General features: G+C 47.2%; 1 protein-coding gene across 1 annotated transcript in view; it reads left to right on the forward strand.

Annotated features, from left to right (window-relative positions):
* Window positions 1-22777, forward strand: part of SLC44A4 (solute carrier family 44 member 4) — a 146850-nt gene that overhangs the window by 91026 nt on the left and 33047 nt on the right. Inside the window, exons 7-11 of the mRNA XM_068250284.1 lie at window positions 1496-1556; window positions 3025-3130; window positions 4103-4186; window positions 6957-7069; window positions 8913-9026. Of these exons, the coding sequence (XP_068106385.1) occupies window positions 1496-1556; window positions 3025-3130; window positions 4103-4186; window positions 6957-7069; window positions 8913-9026 (478 nt within the window). The remainder of the gene's footprint in view (window positions 1-1495; window positions 1557-3024; window positions 3131-4102; window positions 4187-6956; window positions 7070-8912; window positions 9027-22777) is intronic.

Consider the following 22777-nt stretch of genomic DNA (forward strand, 5'->3'; position numbering starts at 1 on the left):
TGCATGAAATAGTTTTTTTTTTATTTAAAAAAAACCCTCCCGCAGCCACCCTGGCGATTTAATCAGAACGCCAGGGTGGTTAAACATAAAATAAAACCATGCGTTATCTAAAAAAAAAAAAAAATCACATTTAGGAGTAGGAAAATAAATACAATTGTTTATCTCATCGGTTTATTTTGACCTCAGGTTTACATATTGGCCTTAATTCTGGTAGCTATGTGAGGTAAATATTTTTATGTAGGTAAAATACCTCATGCGGTATTTTCCTTTTTGTTTGTTTTTTTTTTTTTTGTTTAGTTTTTTTAGCAATTCTGAAAGATTTTTCTCCATTTCCAAACATGAGGTAAAACATGAGGTAAATGCATGAAGTGAGGTAAAACATGATGGATTTCAGCAGTTAGCATGCAGTACGTAAATAATAGTAGTCTTGAATTGTCTTCCATAAGTTAGGATAGTCTTTGGAAGATTTTTTTTTTTTTTTTTTTGAGGGGGAAGGTGTATTCGATTATGTAGCAGCCTATAAAAAGTATATTTATAGGCATCCCCTATAAAAAAAACAAAAAAACATAAAAAAAACAGTAAATATTTGGAGTTTTATTTCTACTATTCTTTTCTATTACACCGCCTGAATAGGAACAACACTAAAACAGCAATAGGAACTCCACTAAAACTGCAAAATGCATACAAATTGACTTTAGGTACAGGCAGGTCTTAAACTGATCGGTAAATTATGTGCTAACATGCCCACTAGTTTCTATGAGAATAGATATTATTACCTCATAATTTACGTCATGAGGTAAAACATGACTAAAACCTACCAGAATTGCAAAATGTCATTACCTCATGAGGAAAATTACCTCACATGAGGTCATTTGTTTGATAACCCTACCAGAATTAAGGCCAAGGTATTTCATGCAGTAAATAAATAATAGTAGCTTTTAATTGTCTTCCATAAGTTATTAGTCTTTGGAAGATGTGGTTTTTTTTTTTTTGGGGGGGGGGGGGGGGGGAAGTGTATCTGATTATGTAGCAACCTTTGAAAAGTGTATATTTATAGGCATCCCCTATTAAAAAAATCCAGGAAATATTTAGAGTTTTATTTCTACTATTCTTTTTTAAAAACTGCAAAATGCATACAAATGGACTTTACCCCGAGGTACATGCAGGTCTTAAACTGATCTGTACATTATTTGCTAACATGCCTCTTAATTTCCATGAGAATAGCTATTTTCGGTAAATTACCTCATGAATTACCTCACAATTTACCTCATGAGGTAAAACATGACTAACATCTACCAGAATTGCTAAGTGTCAATACCCCATGAGGTAAATTACCACACATGAGGTAATTTCTTTGATAACTTTATCAGAATTGAGGCCAAAATGTTGTTACTTGCTTTAATTATGATCAAGGGTTGGGACATCTCACCACCCAATAATATTCTGGGATTTCCACTTACATTTGTCTGTATTTTCATTTCATTTTCTCATGTAGACAGTGAATCAAATCATTGCTAAGGAGCTGTGCCCCGTGTTTGTCATTCCATCATCACCTAGTGAGTACCAACTTTTTATGGGGATATCATTATTACCTGCATGTGTGCATTCAGTCCTCTCCTGAGTTATTTTCATTAGGGCAACTATTATTTGGTCACTTAAAGGACAACTGAAGTGAGAGGTATATGGAGGCTGACATTTATTTCCTTTTAAACAATACCAGTTGCCTGACAGCCCTGCTGATCTATTTAGCTGCAGTAATTTCTGAATCACACCAGGAACAAGCATGCAGCTAATCTTTTAGTTTGTATTCAATTTATTTAGATTATGGTTTAGTGCATAGTTTTGCACCTGATTTGTATTCAAGGGGTGTATTTAAGTCCCTTGGGGTGCTGCACATCTCTGTTGTTTTCATTTCAGTTGCAGCCTGATTAGAAGCCCTGCCAATCTTTTGCTGTTCCTTTAGAAAATGTGTAGACCATTTGTGGCTAGCAGCCCCAGGTTTACGCTATGTGTTGTTAGTTAGTGGCAAGGTCTCTTCCGTGAGGGCACAGCAACGTTGTGGAAGAGTCTAGTACTGAGCTTAACCATTTGGGGACTGGCCGCCTAAACCCCCCTTAAGGACGAGGCATTTTTGCATGGGAGGGGGGTGCGCGTTTGGGGGTCAGGCAGCCGGATCCCCAGTTCTATATGTTGTGTATGGTGTCCCCATGGTGGCCAGGTGTCTCCCCTGTGCGCAGCAGCCTTCACTCACCTTCCAGGCTCCAGCGATGAGCCGCAGTGGGACGCGTCTGCTCCGGCCGGCATCTCTGCTCCTACTGCCGCTCAGTTCCAGGTCGCGGCTTGATGACGTCCTCAAGCCGGGACCCGGCGCTGACGTCAGAGGGAGCAGAGATGCCGGCAAGAGTGGTGAGGAGCACCGATCATCGCAGGAACAGCAGGGAGATGAGTGGATCCTCTTCTTTCCCCCCTACCGCCGCAGCTGTCAAAGTGATCACGATCACGATCTGCCGGCAATCATAGTGGTCAGCAGCCATACGCGATGGCTGCTGACCACTGAAGAGAGATGCCAGCTGACAGCTTAATCTCCCCTCGGGTGCGCATGATCACGTCGGGAGAGGAAACGGCGGGCGGCATAAATCCTACACCTCATCAGGCTAGAACAGCCACAAGTGCGGCGTTGGATCTAATAGTGGCGGTCCCCAAAAGGTTAGTGTACCACCTAACGAAAGCCTAATTGGCAGAGAAAAAAACAAGATATAAATCATTTTGTTGTGATTAGTAGTGATAAAGTTATTGGTGAATTAATGGAAGGTGGCTGAAACGTGAAAATTGCTTTGGTGCTCAAGGGGAAAAATACCTGTGGTGAAGTGGTTAAGCATACCCAATTTAAACACTTTAACTTCATGGCTGCTCCAGATTATGTTCAGCCTCGTGTTCCACTGCCAGCCAAAACCAGCATCCAGTTACCCAGGCAGGGTGTCATTTGCTACTATTGCTATTAATGTAAATTCTGTTTTATCTCAGTTTTTAACAGGTGCTTCCCAAATGCCAACCTGACTTTTCCACCTAACTTTGCCATTAACAGCATGCAAGGAAATTCTTCTCTGACTGCTATCACAAATGCGACCAAGTAAGCTCAGCCGCTTCCAAAGTTTTGTTGTTTTGTTGATGTTAATTTCTTCTTCATTGTTGCCCTCCCATCTGCCTTCAGTAACACTGCGGTTGGTGGGTAGTCTGGCATATCTTGGATTTCACCAAAGTTAATTAATGGTGGAGAACAGTAATGGGGTTTAACTTCACCCTACGGGGTTTAAATTGGGTATAGTGTATTGTATGTGTTAAGTATTGGATTCCGCAAACAGTAATGCTGATCAAAAAACTTGACCTAATATGCTAATCTGAGTAACCAGCTGCACATAAGTGAGTAAAAAATGTAAATATTCCACCCCAATTTCATCCCCCTCCCTCCACCCCCATCCCTCTACCCCTCCCTCCACCCCCATCCCTCTACCCCTCTCTCCACCGCTATCCCTCTACCCCTCCCTCCACCCCCATCCCCTTCTCTCTACCCCATCCCTCTACCCCTCCCTCCACCCCCATCCCTCTACCCCTCTCTCCACCCCATCCCTCTACCCCTCCCTCCACCCCCATCCCTCTACCCTTCTCTCCACCCCATCCCTCTACCCCTCTCTCCACCCCATCCCTCTACCCCATCCCTCTCTCCACCCCTCTCGCCCTCTACCCCTCTCTCTCGCCCTATGCCTCCACCCCCTCCTCCTGTCCACCCCTCTCTCACCCTCCCTCTAACCCTCTCTCTACCCCCCATCCCTCCACCCCCTCCTCCTGTCCACCCCTCTCTCTACCCCCCATCCCTCTACTTCTCTCTCTCCCCATTCTTCTACCCCCTCTCTCCCTCCACCCCACTCTTATCTTCCATCCTCCATCTTCCCCCCCTTTCCTTTCTCTGCCCCCTCTCCCCCCCCCCCCCATTTCTCCCCTTCATATGTCTCTCTTCCCCATTTTCACCCGTCTCTTCCCCCCCCCCCCCCCCCCCCCTTTCTTCCACCTCCCTTTATCAATTTCTCGCTCTATCTCTCTTTAGCACCATTGTGGATTCCTTCAACTTCCAAAATATTGGCAAGAAGATTTTCGAGGATTTTGCCAAGTCCTGGTCCTGGATCCTCATGTGAGTGCTGGATTTTACTTGGCATTCCTAGGCTAAATTTGTTTGCAGATAGTCTCACACATCATGATGCTACTTTCAAGTGTACGGTGTAATTTTATTTTATACATGTCTAACTTTCACACATTTAAAGTAACACAATCCGTCATTATATAGATAGTGAGCTCCTCTGAGGACAGTCAGTGCCATGACTATGTACTCTGTAGAGTGCTTCAGAAGATGTCAGTACTATATAAATATAGAATAATAATATGGTAAGGCATAAGGCTATGATTATGGCAGGATTAGCCTGTGAGCTCCTCCGATGACAGTCAGTGACATGACTATGTACTCTGTAAAGTGCTGCAGAAGATGTCAGCGCTATATAAATACATAATAATAATATGGTAGGACATTAGACTATGACTATGGTAGGATTAGAGTGTGAGCTCCTCTGAGAACAGTCGGTGATATGACTATGTACTCTGTAAAGCGATGCGGAAGATGTCAGTGCTGTGTGAATGCATACTGATAATAATAATATTGTTATATGGAATAATACATGCTAGTGAAATCCATTGTTACTAGAGTTGGGCCGAACCTCCGATTTTAGGTTCGCGAACCTGGTTCGCGAACTTCCGCGGAAGGTTCGGTTCGCGTTAAAGTTCGCGAACCGCAATAGACTTCAATGGGGATGCGAACTTTGAAAAAAAATAATAATTATGCTGGCCACAAAACTGATGGAAAAGATGTTTCAAGGGGTCTAACACCTGGAGGGGGGCATGGCGGAGTGGGATACATGCCAAAAGTCCCCGGGAAAAATCTGGATTTGACGCAAAGCAGCGTTTTAAGGGCAGAAATCACATTGAATGCTAAATGACAGGCCTAAAGTGCTTTAAAACATCTTGCATGTGTATACATCAATCAGGTAGTGTAATTAAGGTACTGCTTCACACTGACACACCAAACTCACCGTGTAACGCACCGCAAACAGCGGGTTCACTGAACAGAACAGGTATGCAGTGGCGGGTTCACTAAACAGTACAGGTATACAGTGGCGGGTTCACTGAACACAACAGGTATGCAGTGGCGGGTTCACTGAACAGGTATACAGTGGCGGGTCCACTGAACAGAACAGGTATACAGTGGCAGGTCCACTGAACAGAACAGGTATGCAGTGGCGGGTTCACTGAACAGAACAGGTATGCAGTGGCGGGTTCACTAAACAGTACAGGTATACAGTGGCGGGTTCACTGAACACAACAGGTATGCAGTGGCGGGTTCACTGAACAGGTATACAGTGGCGGGTCCACTGAACAGAACAGGTATGCAGTGGCCGGTTCACTGAACAGAACAGGTATACAGTGGCAGGTCCACTGAACAGAACAGGTATGCAGTGGCGGGTTCACTGAACAGAACAGGTATGCAGTGGCGGGTTCACTAAACAGTACAGGTATACAGTGGCGGGTTCACTGAACACAACAGGTATGCAGTGGCGGGTTCACTGAACAGGACAGGTATGCAGTGGCGGGTTCACTAAACAGTACAGGTATACAGTGGCGGGTCCACTGAACAGGACAGGTATGCAGTGGCCGGTTCACTGAACAGAACCGGTATACAGTGGCGGGTTCACAGAACAGGTATGCAGTGGCAGGTTCACTGAACACAACAGGTATGCAGTGGCGGGTTCACTAAACAGGTATACAGTGGCGGGTCCACTGAACAGAACAGGTATGCAGTGGCGGGTTCACTGAACAGTACAGGTATACAGTGGCGGGTTCACTGAACACAACAGGTATGCAGTGGCGGGTTCACTAAACAGGTATACAGTGGCAGGTCCACTGAACAGGTATGCAGTGGTGGGTTCACAGAACAGGTATGCAGTGGCGGGTTCACTAAACAGGTATACAGTGGCGGGTCCACTGAACAGAACAGGTATGCAGTGGCGGGTTCACTAAACAGTACAGGTATACAGTGGCGGTTCACTGAACACAACAGGTATGCAGTGGCGGGTTCACTGAACAGGTATACAGTGGCGGGTTCACTGAACAGGTATGCAGTGGTGGGTTCACAGAACAGGTATGCAGTGGCAGGTTCACTGAACAGGTATGCAGTGGCAGGTTCACTGAACAGGTATGCAGTGGTGGGTTCACAGCACAGGTATGCAGTGGTGGGTTCACTGAACAGGTATGCAGTGGTGGGTTCACAGCACAGGTATACAGTGGTGGGTTCACAGAACAGGTATGCAGTGGTGGGTTCACAGCACAGGTATGCAGTGGTGGGTTCACAGCACAGGTATGCAGTGGTGGGTTCACAGCACAGGTATGCAGTGGTGGGTTCACAGCACAGGTATGCAGTGGTGGGTTCACAGAACAGGTATGCAGCCAGACAGGAACAAGTTAAGCCTAACTAATCTTTCCCTGAGAGACAGTCTGCAGCAGCTCGCCCTACTCTCACTAACGCAGGCAGCACACGAGTGACCGTAATGGCCGCCGCTGCCTGCCTTATATAAGGGGGGGTGGGGCTCCAGGGGCTAGTGTAGCCTAATTGGCTACACTGGGCCTGCTGACTGTGATGTAGAGGGTCAAAGTTGACCCTCCATGTGCATTATGGGGCGAACCGAACTTCCGCAAAGGTTCGCCTGCGGGACGCGAACGCGAACCACGGAAGTTCGCATGGAACCGTTCGCAGGCGAACCGTTCGGCCCAACTCTGATTGTTACAAAGTCAGACTTGTACGTCATGTTTGGTGGCCTTTGAACTCTATAACTGGTCTTAATCCATTAATGTTACAGAGCTCTGGCGATTGCCATGGTGGTCAGTCTGCTGTTCCTGATCTTATTACGGTTCACTGCCGGCTTCCTGGTGTGGATACTCATCCTCGGTGTAATCGGTGTCATCGGATACGGTAAATAGTAAGAGCCTCGCTCATGCTGCCAATACTTATCTCACAGAGTCACAGAGTCAGTATCGAATAAAAACCAACCTAAATGGTTAACGTATACTGATACATATGGTAAAGAACACCTGAAGTGAGAGTTATGTGAAGGCTGCCATATTTATTTCCTATTAAACAATAACAGTTGCCTGGCAGTCCTGTTGATGTCTTTGGCTTCAGTAGTGTCTGAATCGAACACATGAAACAAGCATGTGGCTAATCCAGTCGCCACCTAAAGGAGTCACCAATCAAAACAAACATCGATCTCGTCTACTGCGCCTGCGCGAGCGTCTCTGTCAATCAAGTCCAACTTGTCTGCGGTGTACTGTCTGCACAGTACAACGCGGACGCGGCTTGATTTACAGCAGTGCTTGCGCAGACGCAGTAGAGACGACCATTGGCCCGGGGTCCCCACAGGTGCAGAGGTCGACCTCGAGGTCGTCTCTACTGCGTCTACGCAAGCACTGCTGTAAATCAAGCCGCGTCCGCATTGTACTGCGCAGATAGTACACGGCGGACAAGTTGGACTTGATTGACAGCGACGCTCGCGCAGGCGCAGTAGACGAGATTGGCCTCTGCAGCGGCAGGGACCCGGGGCCAACGGCGGAGCGTGGAGCTCTCAGACTGGGACATGTCAGCTGCAAGGGGCTGGAGGAAGCCCTGGGTAAGTAGAGGGGGGGGGGGCTTGTTTTGATTGGTGACTCCTTTAAGTCCAGTCAGACTTCATGCCCCTGATCTGCATGCTTGTTCAGGGGCTATGGCTGAAAGTATTAGAGGCAGAGGATCAGCAGGAGAGCCAGGCAATTTGCATTACTTAAAAGCAAATAAATATGGCAGCCTCCATATCCCTCTGACTTTAGTTGTTCTTTAAGCCTATGGTGAGCTAGATCACCATAGCCATCACCATCACCTTCTTCAAGTTGATTGTTGTCTTTGGGGTCCCTCCCATTCCCCATCCTAACAATATTCAACCAGCTTGTCAGGCAGGCATTACTCGCCTTCGGGGGGGGGGGGGGGGGGGGGGGGACTACTGCGCATGCGTGGACCTAGCCGTGCGTGTCCTTGGTTGTGCTCCCATAGTGGGAGTGTTCTGCGCCTGCACAGTTGGTGAAGGCTTGTAACTTCACAGACGCAAAATGCTCCTCACCATAGGACTGCAAACAAGATGGCGCATGGCCAGGACCATGCATGCGCAGTTGAGCGTGATTAGCCCAGTCAGGGACTTTTCTGGATCAGACAGCTGAGGAACAGAGCAGCCCTGCAGGATGGCGATGGAGTCTGTGGCCTACAGGAGGAGGAAGCCATAGGTAAGTATTCATGCTTATGTTAAAGGACAACTGTAACCAGAGGTATTTGGACGCTGCCTTATTTATTTCCTTTTAAACATTACCAGTTGCCTGGCAGCCCTGCTGATCTATTTGGCTTCAGTAGTGTCTGAATAACACCAGAAACAAGCATGCAGATAATCTGCCAGATCTGACCATGTCGTCAGAAACACCTGATCTTCTGCATGCTTGTTCAGGGGCTATGGCTGAAAGTATTAGAGGCAGAGGATCAGGATAGCCAGGTAACTGGTATCTTTAAAAGGAAATACATATGACATCCTCCACATAGCTCTCACTACAGTTGTCCTTTAATTACATCTCAGGTGCACTTTAACAACTTGATGACAGTTGAATTTGCCTTGTTCAGAGTTTGGATAGTTGGGCTTTGGCGCACCTTGGATTTCTCCTTTATTTACCCCTATTGCAGACATGTCCTCTTTGTTGGCAGTGATTGATTGGCGTGTGTATGGTCTTGTCTTCCCCTCCAGGCATCTATCACTGCTATAATGAATATACCACAAAGCAGGAGACCATCAACAACGTGGGATTCACCTTCAACCTGACTGTCTATGGCAATGTGAAGGAGACCTGGCTGGCCGTGTGTAAGTAGCGATCTGCCCTGCTCCATGCCGGCGCCCCTCAGCCAATAGGAAAGATCGGCGCCACCCAACACACATATTTTATATGCGGGTGTTATAATGGAGCCTGCTGGCTGCAATTCATTTTGGGGGAACGAGAATTGCATCGCAATCGCTCCCGCAATGCTGCATGTGGTATTTTTTTCCGATCCATACAAATTGCAAACACTGCAGTGGGAATGGTCCCAATACTTTGTTACAGCACTTTGGCGATCGCCTGCGATCAGCAAAGCCTTGAAACGCAGATGAAAAGCTCTCAAAGCAGACCTGAACTCAAAACTTCCGCTCTGCTCTAAAAGATAAGCAACAGCATAGTAACTTTTAAAGAAGAAAAAAATTCTTTGTTACAGCTTACAGAACTCCTGCAATAAATCTGCAGCGTGTGTACTTCCTGCTTTCTTCGAAGCAGATAAAGGGTTAACATCTTGTGTTTACATTTTAGCTTTGTCTGCTGAGGACTGCCAAATTTCTGTGATGACACAACTGAGATCCATGTTAAAGTGTAGTAGAAGGTTAAATTGAGTTATTATACCTTGAAGTACCTCGAGTATACAAGAGAGAGGTATCATGTCAGGAGGGAAAAAAAGCACAATGGCTGTGGGGGAAGGAGGGAGGGGGGGGGGGCGGATCTGACTGAATGAATTACAGCCAATCAGGTAAGTAACCCTGACATCCTCCACCAACCCTGTATCGTTAAGACAGAGCCTGACATGACAGCTCTGTCTTTTACAATGGAGGTACTCTTTAAATGGGCATTTTAGGTACTCCCTCATATGACATAAGAGAATAGACAAGGGTACCGCTACACCGTACTGGGTGGGACAGTGCAGGAACACAAGCGGCCAAGCCCAATGAACAGCGATAGGAAAGGAAGGTCCGCACTGATGTCTCCACATCCAATGTACTTTTATTCAGGACATATCCAATGACAGGTAAAACACTATGACTGACATGTTTCGGACTCCGAGTCCTTAATCATAGTCATTCCTTAGCTCTCTAAGTTTGAGTTTAAAAAGAAGAGGGTGGCGAGAGGCGGGGCGTGACCCCACCCAACCTAGGAAGGGAACAATTCGCTCGTCACAGCCCACCTATAGCCAACACCTCGCTAATAAATGTAAAATCAATCATTAGCATAATAAAAACACATACAGACAAGGAGCAAAATAATCAGAGGAGTGTAGGCAGAGGCCTAAAACCACCCGTATTCTCAGTCTGTCACCAAGGCCACATCCCACCTAGCATTTAAGCCCTCAGGTGACCTGGTGCCAAGGCGAAAGATCCAAAGTGCCTCCCTCTTACGAATCAAAGCCTGAAGGTCACCACCCCGTTTTTGCAAAAAAACCTTCTCTATTCCATAGAAGGAGAAGCCAGACATGTCACCAGCATGAACCTGTCGGTAATGTCTTGCAACATTAGAGATGTTCTGAGTGGACCATCCAGCCCCCAAAAAGTGTTCCGATATCCTGGCTCTGAGGGGTCTGGTGGTACAACCCACATATTGGAGGGAGCATATACGACATGTCACCAAATATATCACATTTTTGGAACTACAGTTAATGAAATGCCTGATGTTTGATCTATAGCCATTGTGCAGTGACTCAACAATTTTGGTTTTGGTGTGTAATGCACAATAGTTACAGGTAGGTATAGCGCATTTGTATGAGCCTTTAACAGACAGCCATGTGGATGACTCTGTGCGCGAGCTAAAGAGGCTGGGGGACAGCATACCTCCCAGTGTGGGGGCCCGCCTGCTGGATAAGCTAACGCCGTTGCGAAGAAAGGGCCGCAAGTCCTCATCACCCTCCAGAATAGGGAGGTATTTGGTGATGATACTCTTAACCTCCTGAAACTCTGAGCTATATGAGGTTATAAACGTGGACCTCCCCTCGAAACCGCGCCCAGAGGCATTAGCCCGTATTAACTGGCTCCTGGGGATGGAGGCTGCCCGTTGTTTACCCTTTTCTATAGTCCACCTAGGATATCCTCTCTCCCTGAGACGTCCCTCCACCACCTCGACCTCTCGTTTGGCAGCCACCTGATCCGAGCAATTTCGGCGGGCACGAATGAATTCGCCCACCGGGACCGCCCGGATCGTATGCACAGGGTGACAACTAGCTGCCTGCAATGTAGAATTTCCAGCACAAGGCTTCCGGTACGTCCTGGTGTGGACAGTCCGTGAAGTAGGGTTACCCTCCAAAGTCAGATCCAAGTAATCAATGGAATTAGCTTGCCATACATGAGTGAACTTTAAGTTGCACTCGTTGTTGTTAAGGCAATCCATAAATGACTGTACCGAGTCAGAATCACCCCTCCAGACGACTACTAGAATGTCGTCTATAAATCTCCCATACCACGCAACTAGCTCCAGATGGCGCCCACCACCCCCAAAGATGTGGAACTCCTCCCACCACCCCATGTAGAGGTTGGCCAAAGAGGGGGAAAACTTGGCCCCCATAGAGGCTCCACACCTCTGGAGGTAAAAGGTTTATCGAACATGAAAAAATTGCGAGTCAGGAGATACTCGGTAGCAGCAGAGATGAAAACACAAAGATCAGAAGAATACCCAGAGTATCTAGTCAGGTGAAATTGGAGGGCAGTCAAGGCCAAGTGGTGTGGGATACAAGAATATAAGGCCTTGACATCAATGGTGAGCCAACTGCAGTTCTCATCCCAAACAAAACCCTCCATGCTAGCCAGCAAATGTTTGGAATCCCTGAGGTATCCCGGCAGCCTCCTAACCAGGGGCTGCAACATAGAATCCACCCACTCGCTAAGGCGCTCCCCCAGGGAGCCGATACCCGCGACAATGGTTCTGCCCTCCGGGGGAGCACCTGGCTTGTGTATCTTGGGGAGATGATGAAAAACTGGGATTTTGGGACAGTCTACTCTCAAATAATCCGCAAGTTTCTGGTCAAGCACCCCCAAACTCCTACCATAGCTGAGAAGATCAGAAAGCTGCTTTTGACACTCCTGTGTTGGATTTCTAGGTAGCTTAAGATATGTGAGAGGGTCCCCGACCTGACGCAAGGCTTCCGCCTTGTAATCTGCACTATTGAGGATGACCACCGCCCCCCCCTTATCTGCATTGCGTATGACCACCTCCCTATTTTCCCGCAGGCTCTTAATGGCCCCAAATTCAGCTTTAGACAGGTTGGACCTCTGCTGGGGACTGGCAGTATCCGCCAACTTGACAAGTTCCCTCTCTACTAAATCTTGGAAGATCTCTACGGGAGATGTCCTGGCAGTCAACGGATAAAAATCCGGATTTTTTACCCTGATCGGCTGTACATCATCTACGGAAACATGACTTTGGCTCTCGGACATCAAGAAATCAAGAGTCCATCTGGCACGTGTGTCTTCAAAGTTTCCAATATCAGGAATATCAGCCTTAGGGTGACTGTCACTAGGACTAAGCTCCCTATCTGTCCTGAAGTACTTCTTCAGTAAAATGGATCTAATAAACTTGTTTACATCCAGGAGGGTGTCAAAAACATCAAAATGAAAAGTGGGGGAAAAAGAAAGGCCCCTAGATAGGAGCTGTATTTCTGACTTTGAAAGGGTATAGCTGGAAAGATTAACTACATTAGCAGGTTGGGAGTCGCATGGAAAGTGTGGGTAGACCCTGGTACGATGTTTTACCCCTGCCCTCCGTGTCCTCCTCCTTTTATAATTCCCTTCAGATGCACTTTCTTGTGCCGTTTGAAATAAGTGGGTCTGTTCTGCACGTTTTTTGAGGGGTCAGGACATGAGTTGTTAACCTGCTGGTTCACCAGGTGTCCACGCTCTGTGGGACCCACACCAAATGTGACTGTGTCGGGTGTAGTAGACGGAGCCACATCTAGTGGAGTACCTCTTTTAGGGAAGTTGACCTTCCTCCTGTTTCTAGAGCGAGACCTTCTAGAATTGGCATTTGGGGATTTTGGTGGAGCTTCCCACCTTCCCCATTCATACACAAGGTTACATTTATAATCATTAGTATCACGTAGATATTTCACCCTCTTGGTCTCAGCAATTATAGCTTCAAGCTTAGATATATTTTCACACAATTTATCATGCAAAGCATCATACTGCTCAAGTGTATCAAATCTAGTCAAGTTCTGTCTCAACTCTGTAATGCTAAGACGAATGTCCACCAATTTATCTTCCTCATATTTGATGATCAGTTTAATGAGTTGGAGAGAACACCCCGTAAGTATCAGGTTCCATTCCACAACAAACTCATCTGAATAGATTGTGGTTGGGACTTTTTTGATACGTAGTCCCCGGGGAATGATCTGCTCAGCTACATACTGTTTGAGGGTGGCCAAATCCCACCACACTTTAGTTTTTATTCATGAGATTCTCCAATTCTAGAAAAGCAGCTCTGAGCCCTAATTCTGGCTGTGTATCACAAACTAGTGGTTTCTTAGAGAACACAGCAGCAAACTTATTATATCGATCAACGTCAGAGTCCAATTCCCTCCGGGGGACAATATGCTGCTCATAAGTAAGGTGGTCCCTAGATTGCTGGAGAACTTCATAGATTGCAGTCTCCAGAGGATTGGAGTCAACACAGGGAATGGACGTGGGGGGTCGACCAATGGTGCAAGCACTTCCAGAGGGGCTCTGGTAAGCTGGACCAGGGACAATGTCTGCAGCAGCGCATAAAGTATCCAAGCCTGACCGAGAGTGGGTCACATTATCTGGGGCCCCAACTGGCATATCAGACTGAGTGATGGGGAAATGTAATGAAAGCCTCTTTACCTCTTGAGAAGCCTTGATTCCTCGATCCAGGTCTTCCAGCAAGTCCTTGACGAGTTCCCGGCAGAATGGACGCAAGGTGTCCTGTGGCTGCTGCGGGATTGCAGGCGAGGTGGTGAGGGAGACTGTGCCTGTATGTCTCGGACGCGCGCCCAGAGCAGCTCCGTGGCGTGCAAGATTATCCGCAGTCAGACTAGCTGAATGATGCCGGCTGACATCCGCCGCAACTGCTGGTGACGTCACCTCCGGCTCCCTTCTGCGACGCTCTGTCCGATGGAGATCCTCCGCCTGCAATTTCTGGGATGGCAATACCCCACAGGCATTCACAGAGACATCTCCGCATGATGGCTGGAAAACGGGAACGGTCGGGGCCCCAGACAATGGAGCAGTAGCACCCCCGGACTTGACAGGTAGTGGCTTCTGGGTTTTGCCAGCATGTTCTTTTTGCTTAGAGACATATCTAAGCATGTCATTGCCGGAAGCGGCCAGGCCAGAAGTATAACTCCTCAAATGGCGTTGCTCCTTGTTAGCCATAGAAACACAAGTGTTGACCTGATATGGAATGGAATTGTCCAAGGTACAAAGTACAGGAGCTGGTACAGGCAACGAAATGAGAGAATAGACAAGGGTACCGCTACACCGTACTGGGTGGGACAGTGCAGGAACACAAGCGGCCAAGCCCAATGAACAGCGATAGGAAAGGAAGGTCCGCACTGATGTCTCCACATCCAATGTACTTTTATTCAGGACATATCCAATGACAGGTAAAACACTATGACTGACATGTTTCGGACTCCGAGTCCTTAATCATAGTCATTCCTTAGCTCTCTAAGTGTGAGTTTAAAAAGAAGAGGGTGGCGAGAGGCGGGGCGTGACCCCACCCAACCTAGGGAGGGAACAATTCGCTCGTCACAGCCCACCTATAGCCAACACCTCGCTAATAAATGTAAAATCAATCATTAGCATAATAAAAACACATACAGACAAGGAGCAAAATAATCAGAGGAGTGTAGGCAGAGGCCTAAAACCACCCGTATTCTCAGTCTGTCACCAAGGCCACATCCCACCTAGCATTTAAGCCCTCAGGTGACCTGGTGCCAAGGCGAAAGATCCAAAGTGCCTCCCTCTTACGAATCAAAGCCTGAAGGTCACCACCCCGTTTTTGCAAAAAAACCTTCTCTATTCCATAGAAGGAGAAGCCAGACATGTCACCAGCATGAACCTGTCGGTAATGTCTTGCAACATTAGAGATGTTCTGAGTGGACCATCCAGCCCCCAAAAAGTGTTCCGATATCCTGGCTCTGAGGGGTCTGGTGGTACAACCCACATATTGGAGGGAGCATATACGACATGTCACCAAATATATCACATTTTTGGAACTACAGTTAATGAAATGCCTGATGTTTGATCTATAGCCATTGTGCAGTGACACAACAATTTTGGTTTTGGTGTGTAATGCAGGGCCGGCGCTACCATTAAGGCAAAGGAGGCAGCTGCCCCAGGGCCCCAGAGCTTGTAGGGGCCCCCAGTGGCTACAAGAGGAAAAAAAAAATTAGCAAATCGGCCTTATAGTTTTTGAGAAAATCGATTTTAAAGTTTCAAAGGAAAAAAACAAAACACATTTAAAAACCTGTCGACTTTAATGGTTAATAGCAAATCCACCTTAAATGCTAGAAACCCTAAATTTGCAGGATATGTTAAGGAGATCGTTAGGAATAAGAGGAAAAAAGAATTTTTCAAAAAGACCTTATAGTTTGTGAGAAAATCGATTTTAAAGTTTAGAAGGAAAAAAGTATACTTTTAAATGCGGTAAATGTCACTTTTAGTAGCAAACCTAACGGTAGTGTCATTTTACAGGCATCAAACAAAAGCGCAATAAATTTTCTGACGGGGTTTCCAGGGGGTCGATATGCAGCCGCAGCGCTTTGGCCAGGGATCGCTATACAGCCGCAATATGGCTGTATGAAGATCCCTGGCATTTTTTCCTATTTTCCCAATTTTTTATGTTTAGAGTGTGGGAATTTAAAAAAAAAAATTATGTGGGGTCCCCCCTGTCACAGACCGCGAGCCGGTCTGCGGGTGGGGTAAATCGATCAGCGTCAGAAATCCTCTTACACGGTCATTTGTTCATCACGAAGGGTAACCCGCATTCGCAATTTGATGAACTGACTCGCGAAGGGAGCGTTCTGATACCAACCGAATCACTCCACACACATATACAATTCAAAGATCTGCCACCAAGCGAGTTACACAGCCCGCTACTGTAATTTTACTAGGACTTCGAGAACACTTTAGTAACCCCTAGCAGTATGCAAGAATCTGGGCCAGATCGTTATGTCTGGGCCGGGTTCTCGCATATGGGTTATAAATGTATACTTCTATTAAACACAGGGTAGCGAGTTCAGGAGGATAGGTACGATTGTGTATGTTCAGCAACAGGTCATAACCGCTAAACGATTTTTAAACGTTTAATAACACAAATGCATTACATACAGTTATATACACCTATTAACATATAAAACACAGAGCTTAAAAATAAAAGGAATAAAACAGAAAGTTCTTACTTAGTTAGCTGAGCAGTCCATTTGAATCATGAAGAAAATAGTCCAGTTTAAACGTAGGCATTCAGCTTAAAAGTCCTTTGTACACAACATGCGCCCGGTTCTTCCGTGAGCACATGTCTGGACTTCCCTAGTCGATGTAAATTGAAGAACTGGGTGGAGTTCCTTGCAAACGCTTTTTACTGACCAGAGTTTTGGGGCGGTCACTACCTGGAAAGTAGGTGTGTTGGAGGCAGGGTTACCTCCTGGCAAGTCAGGTTACCACCCACAGACTTGGAGCAAGGAATGTACCAATTATTAATAATTTGTGTAATTCCGCCCCAGATGGGTGCATCGCAGATCCGAGACCATATTCATAAGCAGCATGCGACTCTGTATTAAATGAGACTATACACGCCTAGTCTAACGAATTTGCTCTACGCATGCCGGATAAAGCGGTTTCTCAATTGATTCCTGATAGCTAGAGAAGGATAATTCATGTGAATTATAGACCTGTTTCCTAGGTATCAGGAAATGTAATTTTGGTCTTGCTGTGACAAACCTATTTTGAATTATTAATAAGTTAACGTTCCCTTTGTGTGAAGCTATACGCTTGGAGGGAAATTTTGAATCTCAACCAGTTTGAGCTGGTTTTCCTTTTGGGGAAAGATGAGCTATGTACCAAATGCTGCTCCCCAGGTGGTCTGGCTACTTGTGAAATTCTTTCCTGACACAGGATGTGGGGGAGGTTACTGTACTCAGTAAGAGAGAGGGAAATTGACATTTATTGTGCATTTACCCAAGACTGACAGGAACTGTGCACGATTATGCGAAAGTCGATGGCGCTAGCGCACGGCTTTTCCGTAATGTTCGTCACATCTCCCTCCTACCAGCCGGACGCACAGAGTGGGTCTGCATGACCCGCTCTACGCGGCGCTTAGCTACTGACCGGGTTCTCGACTTCTTATCTGACTGCCCGTTAGACAACTCACCAGAAGCGTAAGGCCTCATGGTCCGGTGTGTCCCAGTGTCCGCTTTGCGGACGGTGCGATGCACACCAACAGGCTTACCTCTAAAGGCCTGGCTGGGTTTGCATAGCGCTTCCTGTAAGGGAGAGAGTCGTTGGCTGACATCCGGGTCACTTCCTGACTCTCGGGTGTCAGCCTGCGAATCTGGAAGCAGCGTAGCATACCCCTGCTCTAACTGACTACACCTTGGCACAACATTTTGGTCAGCACAACCTAGGTGAACATTAGAGCACAATTTTACAAACGAATTTGCCTTCACCTGGGTGGCGAGGCTTGCCCCTTCTCCAGGAAGGATAGAGGGTGGACCTGTGGGCAGTTTTGCACTGGGTTGCTTCTGCAAGGGGAAGACATGCAAGGGTGAGACAGGGAAGGAACGGCCTGTCTCCACCAGCTGTTTGTTAACAGCAGACAATGGTGGAGCACTCTGGCTGTCATAGCAGGAGGGGAGGTCTAGGCCCCCAGCTGCCTGCTCTGACACCTGGCCTGCTTCCACTGCCCTGGACGGATATGACCCAGGCAAAACAAGACTGTTACCTCTTAGATTAGAGACTGTCACATTTAAACATACATCATTTTTAGCACTGTGAGATTCAGCATGAAAGCTATTAGCAACATCTGGTACAACATTAACATCACAGTTACGTTCATTTTTCACATGTACACAGGTATCTGGAACAACAGTGACAGGTTTAGAGTCAGACAAACCGTGACTAGACAGCTGTCCATTAGAAACAGGTACCGCTTCCTTCCCTCCTTCCCTAGGAGGGCTAGGTACCATTACCCTGGCTGCCTCCCTCTGTCCCACCCCAAGCTTGTACAGTACCTGAGTGGGTCCAGACTGGCAATCCGGGGTGTTGATCACAGGTTCATAAAAGGATCGTAGGGTGCCAAGATCGGTGCCCAACAGCACAGGCACTGGGATGTCATCTGTCACCCCCACAACTTTTGACTGGCGGCCCCTTCCCCAATCGAGAACAACACGAGCTTTGGCGATGCGTGCGTGTGTGCCACCAACTCCCAAAAGTGTGACACGCTCATTAGGCAGGAAATTCTCCCTGGCTACAAGATGAGAGCGAACCAAGGTAAGCTCTGCGCCTGTGTCACGGAAACCAACAGCGATCTGGTCGTTAACTTCCACGACTTGATGATTTCCGGAAAGTCGAGGATTTGCTGCTCCCATGACGAGGTAGGCGTGTGCAGTAGAGGATGCGCTAGCCACTTCTGCGCTAGGCTCTGGAGACGGCGTCCTCACCTCGGGGCAGGCAGACTTGAGGTGTCCTCGCTGTCCACAGTGGTAACACTTCGGAACATATGTGGCATCAGGCGGATGAGTTGCAGGTGCAGCATCCGGCCTCTGTGGCTGTGGGACCCGATTCCCACGGTTAGCAGGGGGAGGAGAGCTGGGTTGCATAGGTCTCCCCCCTTTCCAGCTCTGGGCTGGAGGTCTGCGGCTGTCCGGAACACGGGTGGCCACAAAAGTGTCTGCAAGTTCTGCGGCAGCTTTGGCGGATTCAGGCTTCCGCTCCAAGACAAACTGCCGGACATCTGGAGTGCAGCAGTTCAGCAACTGCTCCTGTACGATGAGGTCCTCCAGACCTTGGTGAGAGTCTTTTTTGAGGCCCCGTGACCACTGCCTGAACACAGTCAGCAGGCGACTCTCCAGGTCGGTGTAAGAGTCGGTGTGGCCTTTCTGCAGGGAGCGAAACTTTTTGCGATAGACCTCTGGGGTCAACTGGTATTTGGCGATAATTGCAGCTTTTATCGCAGCATAGTCATTGTCTTTCTCAGCGGGTAAGTCCACAAACGCCTCAAGCGCTTTGTCCCGCAAGTTGGGTGTCAGATATCTCGCCCACTGCTCCTGGGGCAGATGATGCTGACGACAAGTCTTTTCAAATGAGTGTAAATAAGTGTCCGGGTCAGTTCCCTTCTCCATTTCTGGGAACTTAAATTTGGGAGTCCCAAACGGGCCTGCTGTGGGCCGGGGTTCCGGAGCACTTTGCGAGGGATTTTGGCCTTGCGCTCGCAGGTTGGCCATTTCAAGGTCATGTCTGCGTGCGGCTGCTCTCTCCTCTCTTTCCGCTTCTCTCTCAGCAAGCCACCGGCGCTCTGCCCGTTCCGCTTCTCGCTCTGAGGCTTCCATTTCCGCCTGGCGCTGGCGTTCTGCACGGTCAGCATTTTCTCTGACAATCTGCATGTACAGCTCAGGATTTGTCTCCAACAGCCTTTGTAATCCAGGTTGCATTCCAGCATCAGGAACACAGAACAGGTTGGCATGGGCGGGCTCCTGCCGGCCACCATGCTCCTCAGCAGTTACAGCGACCGGTTCAGACGCGGTACCGTTTTCCTCTGGGTCGGGAAGTGGGTTGCTTTGCTCCAACCGCTCACTTTCCTCTGCCCCAGTTACAGCACCGTCTGAACCAGGAGTGTGCTCTCCCAGCATCTGCTCCGGCTGGGTATTCAGTCGCAACAAGTCCTCGATCAATTGCGATTTCTTTTTTCTATAAGTCACAATGCCTTTTTCCTCACACAAGTTTACTAGGTCTGCCACTGACATTTTCTTGTATCTTGCTGCAGCCATTTTTGCCAAATAAAAGATAGGATAGCAAAAGAGATTGGGGGGGGAACTCTGTGCTACACGTTTAGTCTATATAAATGGTAATGCACCGGTTATCGACCACAGATTTTTGATCTGTTCTGGCAGGTTAATCAAATAACGTTGCCGTTGATGTTCTGAACATACACAAATCCCAAAAAGCTGCCAACCAAATGTCACAGACCGCGAGCCGGTCTGCGGGTGGGGTAAATCGATCAGCGTCAGAAATCCTCTTACACGGTCATTTGTTCATCACGAAGGGTAACCCGCATTCGCAATTTGATGAACTGACTCGCGAAGGGAGCGTTCTGATACCAACCGAATCACTCCACACACATATACAATTCAAAGATCTGCCACCAAGCGAGTTACACAGCCCGCTACTGTAATTTTACTAGGACTTCGAGAACACTTTAGTAACCCCTAGCAGTATGCAAGAATCTGGGCCAGATCGTTATGTCTGGGCCGGGTTCTCGCATATGGGTTATAAATGTATACTTCTATTAAACACAGGGTAGCGAGTTCAGGAGGATAGGTACGATTGTGTATGTTCAGCAACAGGTCATAACCGCTAAACGATTTTTAAACGTTTAATAACACAAATGCATTACATACAGTTATATACACCTATTAACATATAAAACACAGAGCTTAAAAATAAAAGGAATAAAACAGAAAGTTCTTACTTAGTTAGCTGAGCAGTCCATTTGAATCATGAAGAAAATAGTCCAGTTTAAACGTAGGCATTCAGCTTAAAAGTCCTTTGTACACAACATGCGCCCGGTTCTTCCGTGAGCACATGTCTGGACTTCCCTAGTCGATGTAAATTGAAGAACTGGGTGGAGTTCCTTGCAAACGCTTTTTACTGACCAGAGTTTTGGGGCGGTCACTACCTGGAAAGTAGGTGTGTTGGAGGCAGGGTTACCTCCTGGCAAGTCAGGTTACCACCCACAGACTTGGAGCAAGGAATGTACCAATTATTAATAATTTGTGTAATTCCGCCCCAGATGGGTGCATCGCAGATCCGAGACCATATTCATAAGCAGCATGCGACTCTGTATTAAATGAGACTATACACGCCTAGTCTAACGAATTTGCTCTACGCATGCCGGATAAAGCGGTTTCTCAATTGATTCCTGATAGCTAGAGAAGGATAATTCATGTGAATTATAGACCTGTTTCCTAGGTATCAGGAAATGTAATTTTGGTCTTGCTGTGACAAACCTATTTTGAATTATTAATAAGTTAACGTTCCCTTTGTGTGAAGCTATACGCTTGGAGGGAAATTTTGAATCTCAACCAGTTTGAGCTGGTTTTCCTTTTGGGGAAAGATGAGCTATGTACCAAATGCTGCTCCCCAGGTGGTCTGGCTACTTGTGAAATTCTTTCCTGACACAGGATGTGGGGGAGGTTACTGTACTCAGTAAGAGAGAGGGAAATTGACATTTATTGTGCATTTACCCAAGACTGACAGGAACTGTGCACGATTATGCGAAAGTCGATGGCGCTAGCGCACGGCTTTTCCGTAATGTTCGTCACACCCCCTCCTGAAACTTTTTAACCCCTTGTCCCCCATGCAGGCTGGGATAGCCAGAATGTGGAGCTCTGACCGATTGGGACTTCACACCCTGACTATACCAGCTGCAAAAAAGGTCCTCTAATGCCGATTTTTGTTCCGGGCTATATGTTGGGGGCCCCCCAGGTTTATTTTGCCCTGGGGCCCCATTGTTGCTTAAACCGGCCCTGGTGTAATGCACAATAGTTACAGGTAGGTATAGCGCATTTGTATGAGCCTTTAACAGACAGCCATGTGGATGACTCTGTGCGCGAGCTAAAGAGGCTGGGGGACAGCATACCTCCCAGTGTGGGGGCCCGCCTGCTGGAGAAGCTAACGCCGTTGCGAAGAAAGGGCCGCAAGTCCTCATCACCCTCCAGAATAGGGAGGTATTTGGTGATGATACTCTTAACCTCTATGGAATAGAGAAGGTTTTTTTGCCAAAACGGGGTGGTGACCTTCAGGCTTTGATTCGTAAGAGGGAGGCACTTTGGATCTTTCGCCTTGGCACCAGGTCACCTGAGGGCTTAAATGCTAGGTGGGATGTGGCCTTGGTGACAGACTGAGAATACGGGTGGTTTTAGGCCTCTGCCTACACTCCTCTGATTATTTTGCTCCTTGTCTGTATGTGTTTTTATTATGCTAATGATTGATTTTACATTTATTAGCGAGGTGTTGGCTATAGGTGGGCTGTGACGAGCGAATTGTTCCCTCCCTAGGTTGGGTGGGGTCACGCCCCGCCTCTCGCCACCCTCTTCTTTTTAAACTCACACTTAGAGAGCTAAGGAATGACTATGATTAAGGACTCGGAGTCCGAAACATGCCAGTCATAGTGTTTTACCTGTCATTGGATATGTCCTGAATAAAAGTACATTGGATGTGGAGACATCAGTGCGGACCTTCCTTTCCTATCATATGACATAAGAAGTGGTGATACAATCAAGATTGGATCGTTAATGGCACCTTTGTAGAGGTAGATTGATCAAAAACAGTATCTGGAAATAGGTGAAAAGAAAAAGATTCTTAAAGCAACCAATCACAATCCTTCGGCTGGAGCCAAAAATAGGAGGAGAGAGTGGTGACTCTTAAACCTAGAGTAAGGGGGCAATTGTGGAGCGCCAAAATGGCTTATTTTGAAAAAAAAAATAGTTTATTTGTACAAATAGTTATTTAACCACTTGAGGACCACATTCTTTTCGCCCCTTAAGGACCACAGCCTTTTTCTCCATTCAGACCACTGCAGCTTTCACGGTTTATTG

This window comes from Hyperolius riggenbachi, chromosome 8, assembly GCF_040937935.1.
Source record: "Hyperolius riggenbachi isolate aHypRig1 chromosome 8, aHypRig1.pri, whole genome shotgun sequence".
Lineage (NCBI taxonomy): Eukaryota > Metazoa > Chordata > Amphibia > Anura > Hyperoliidae > Hyperolius > Hyperolius riggenbachi.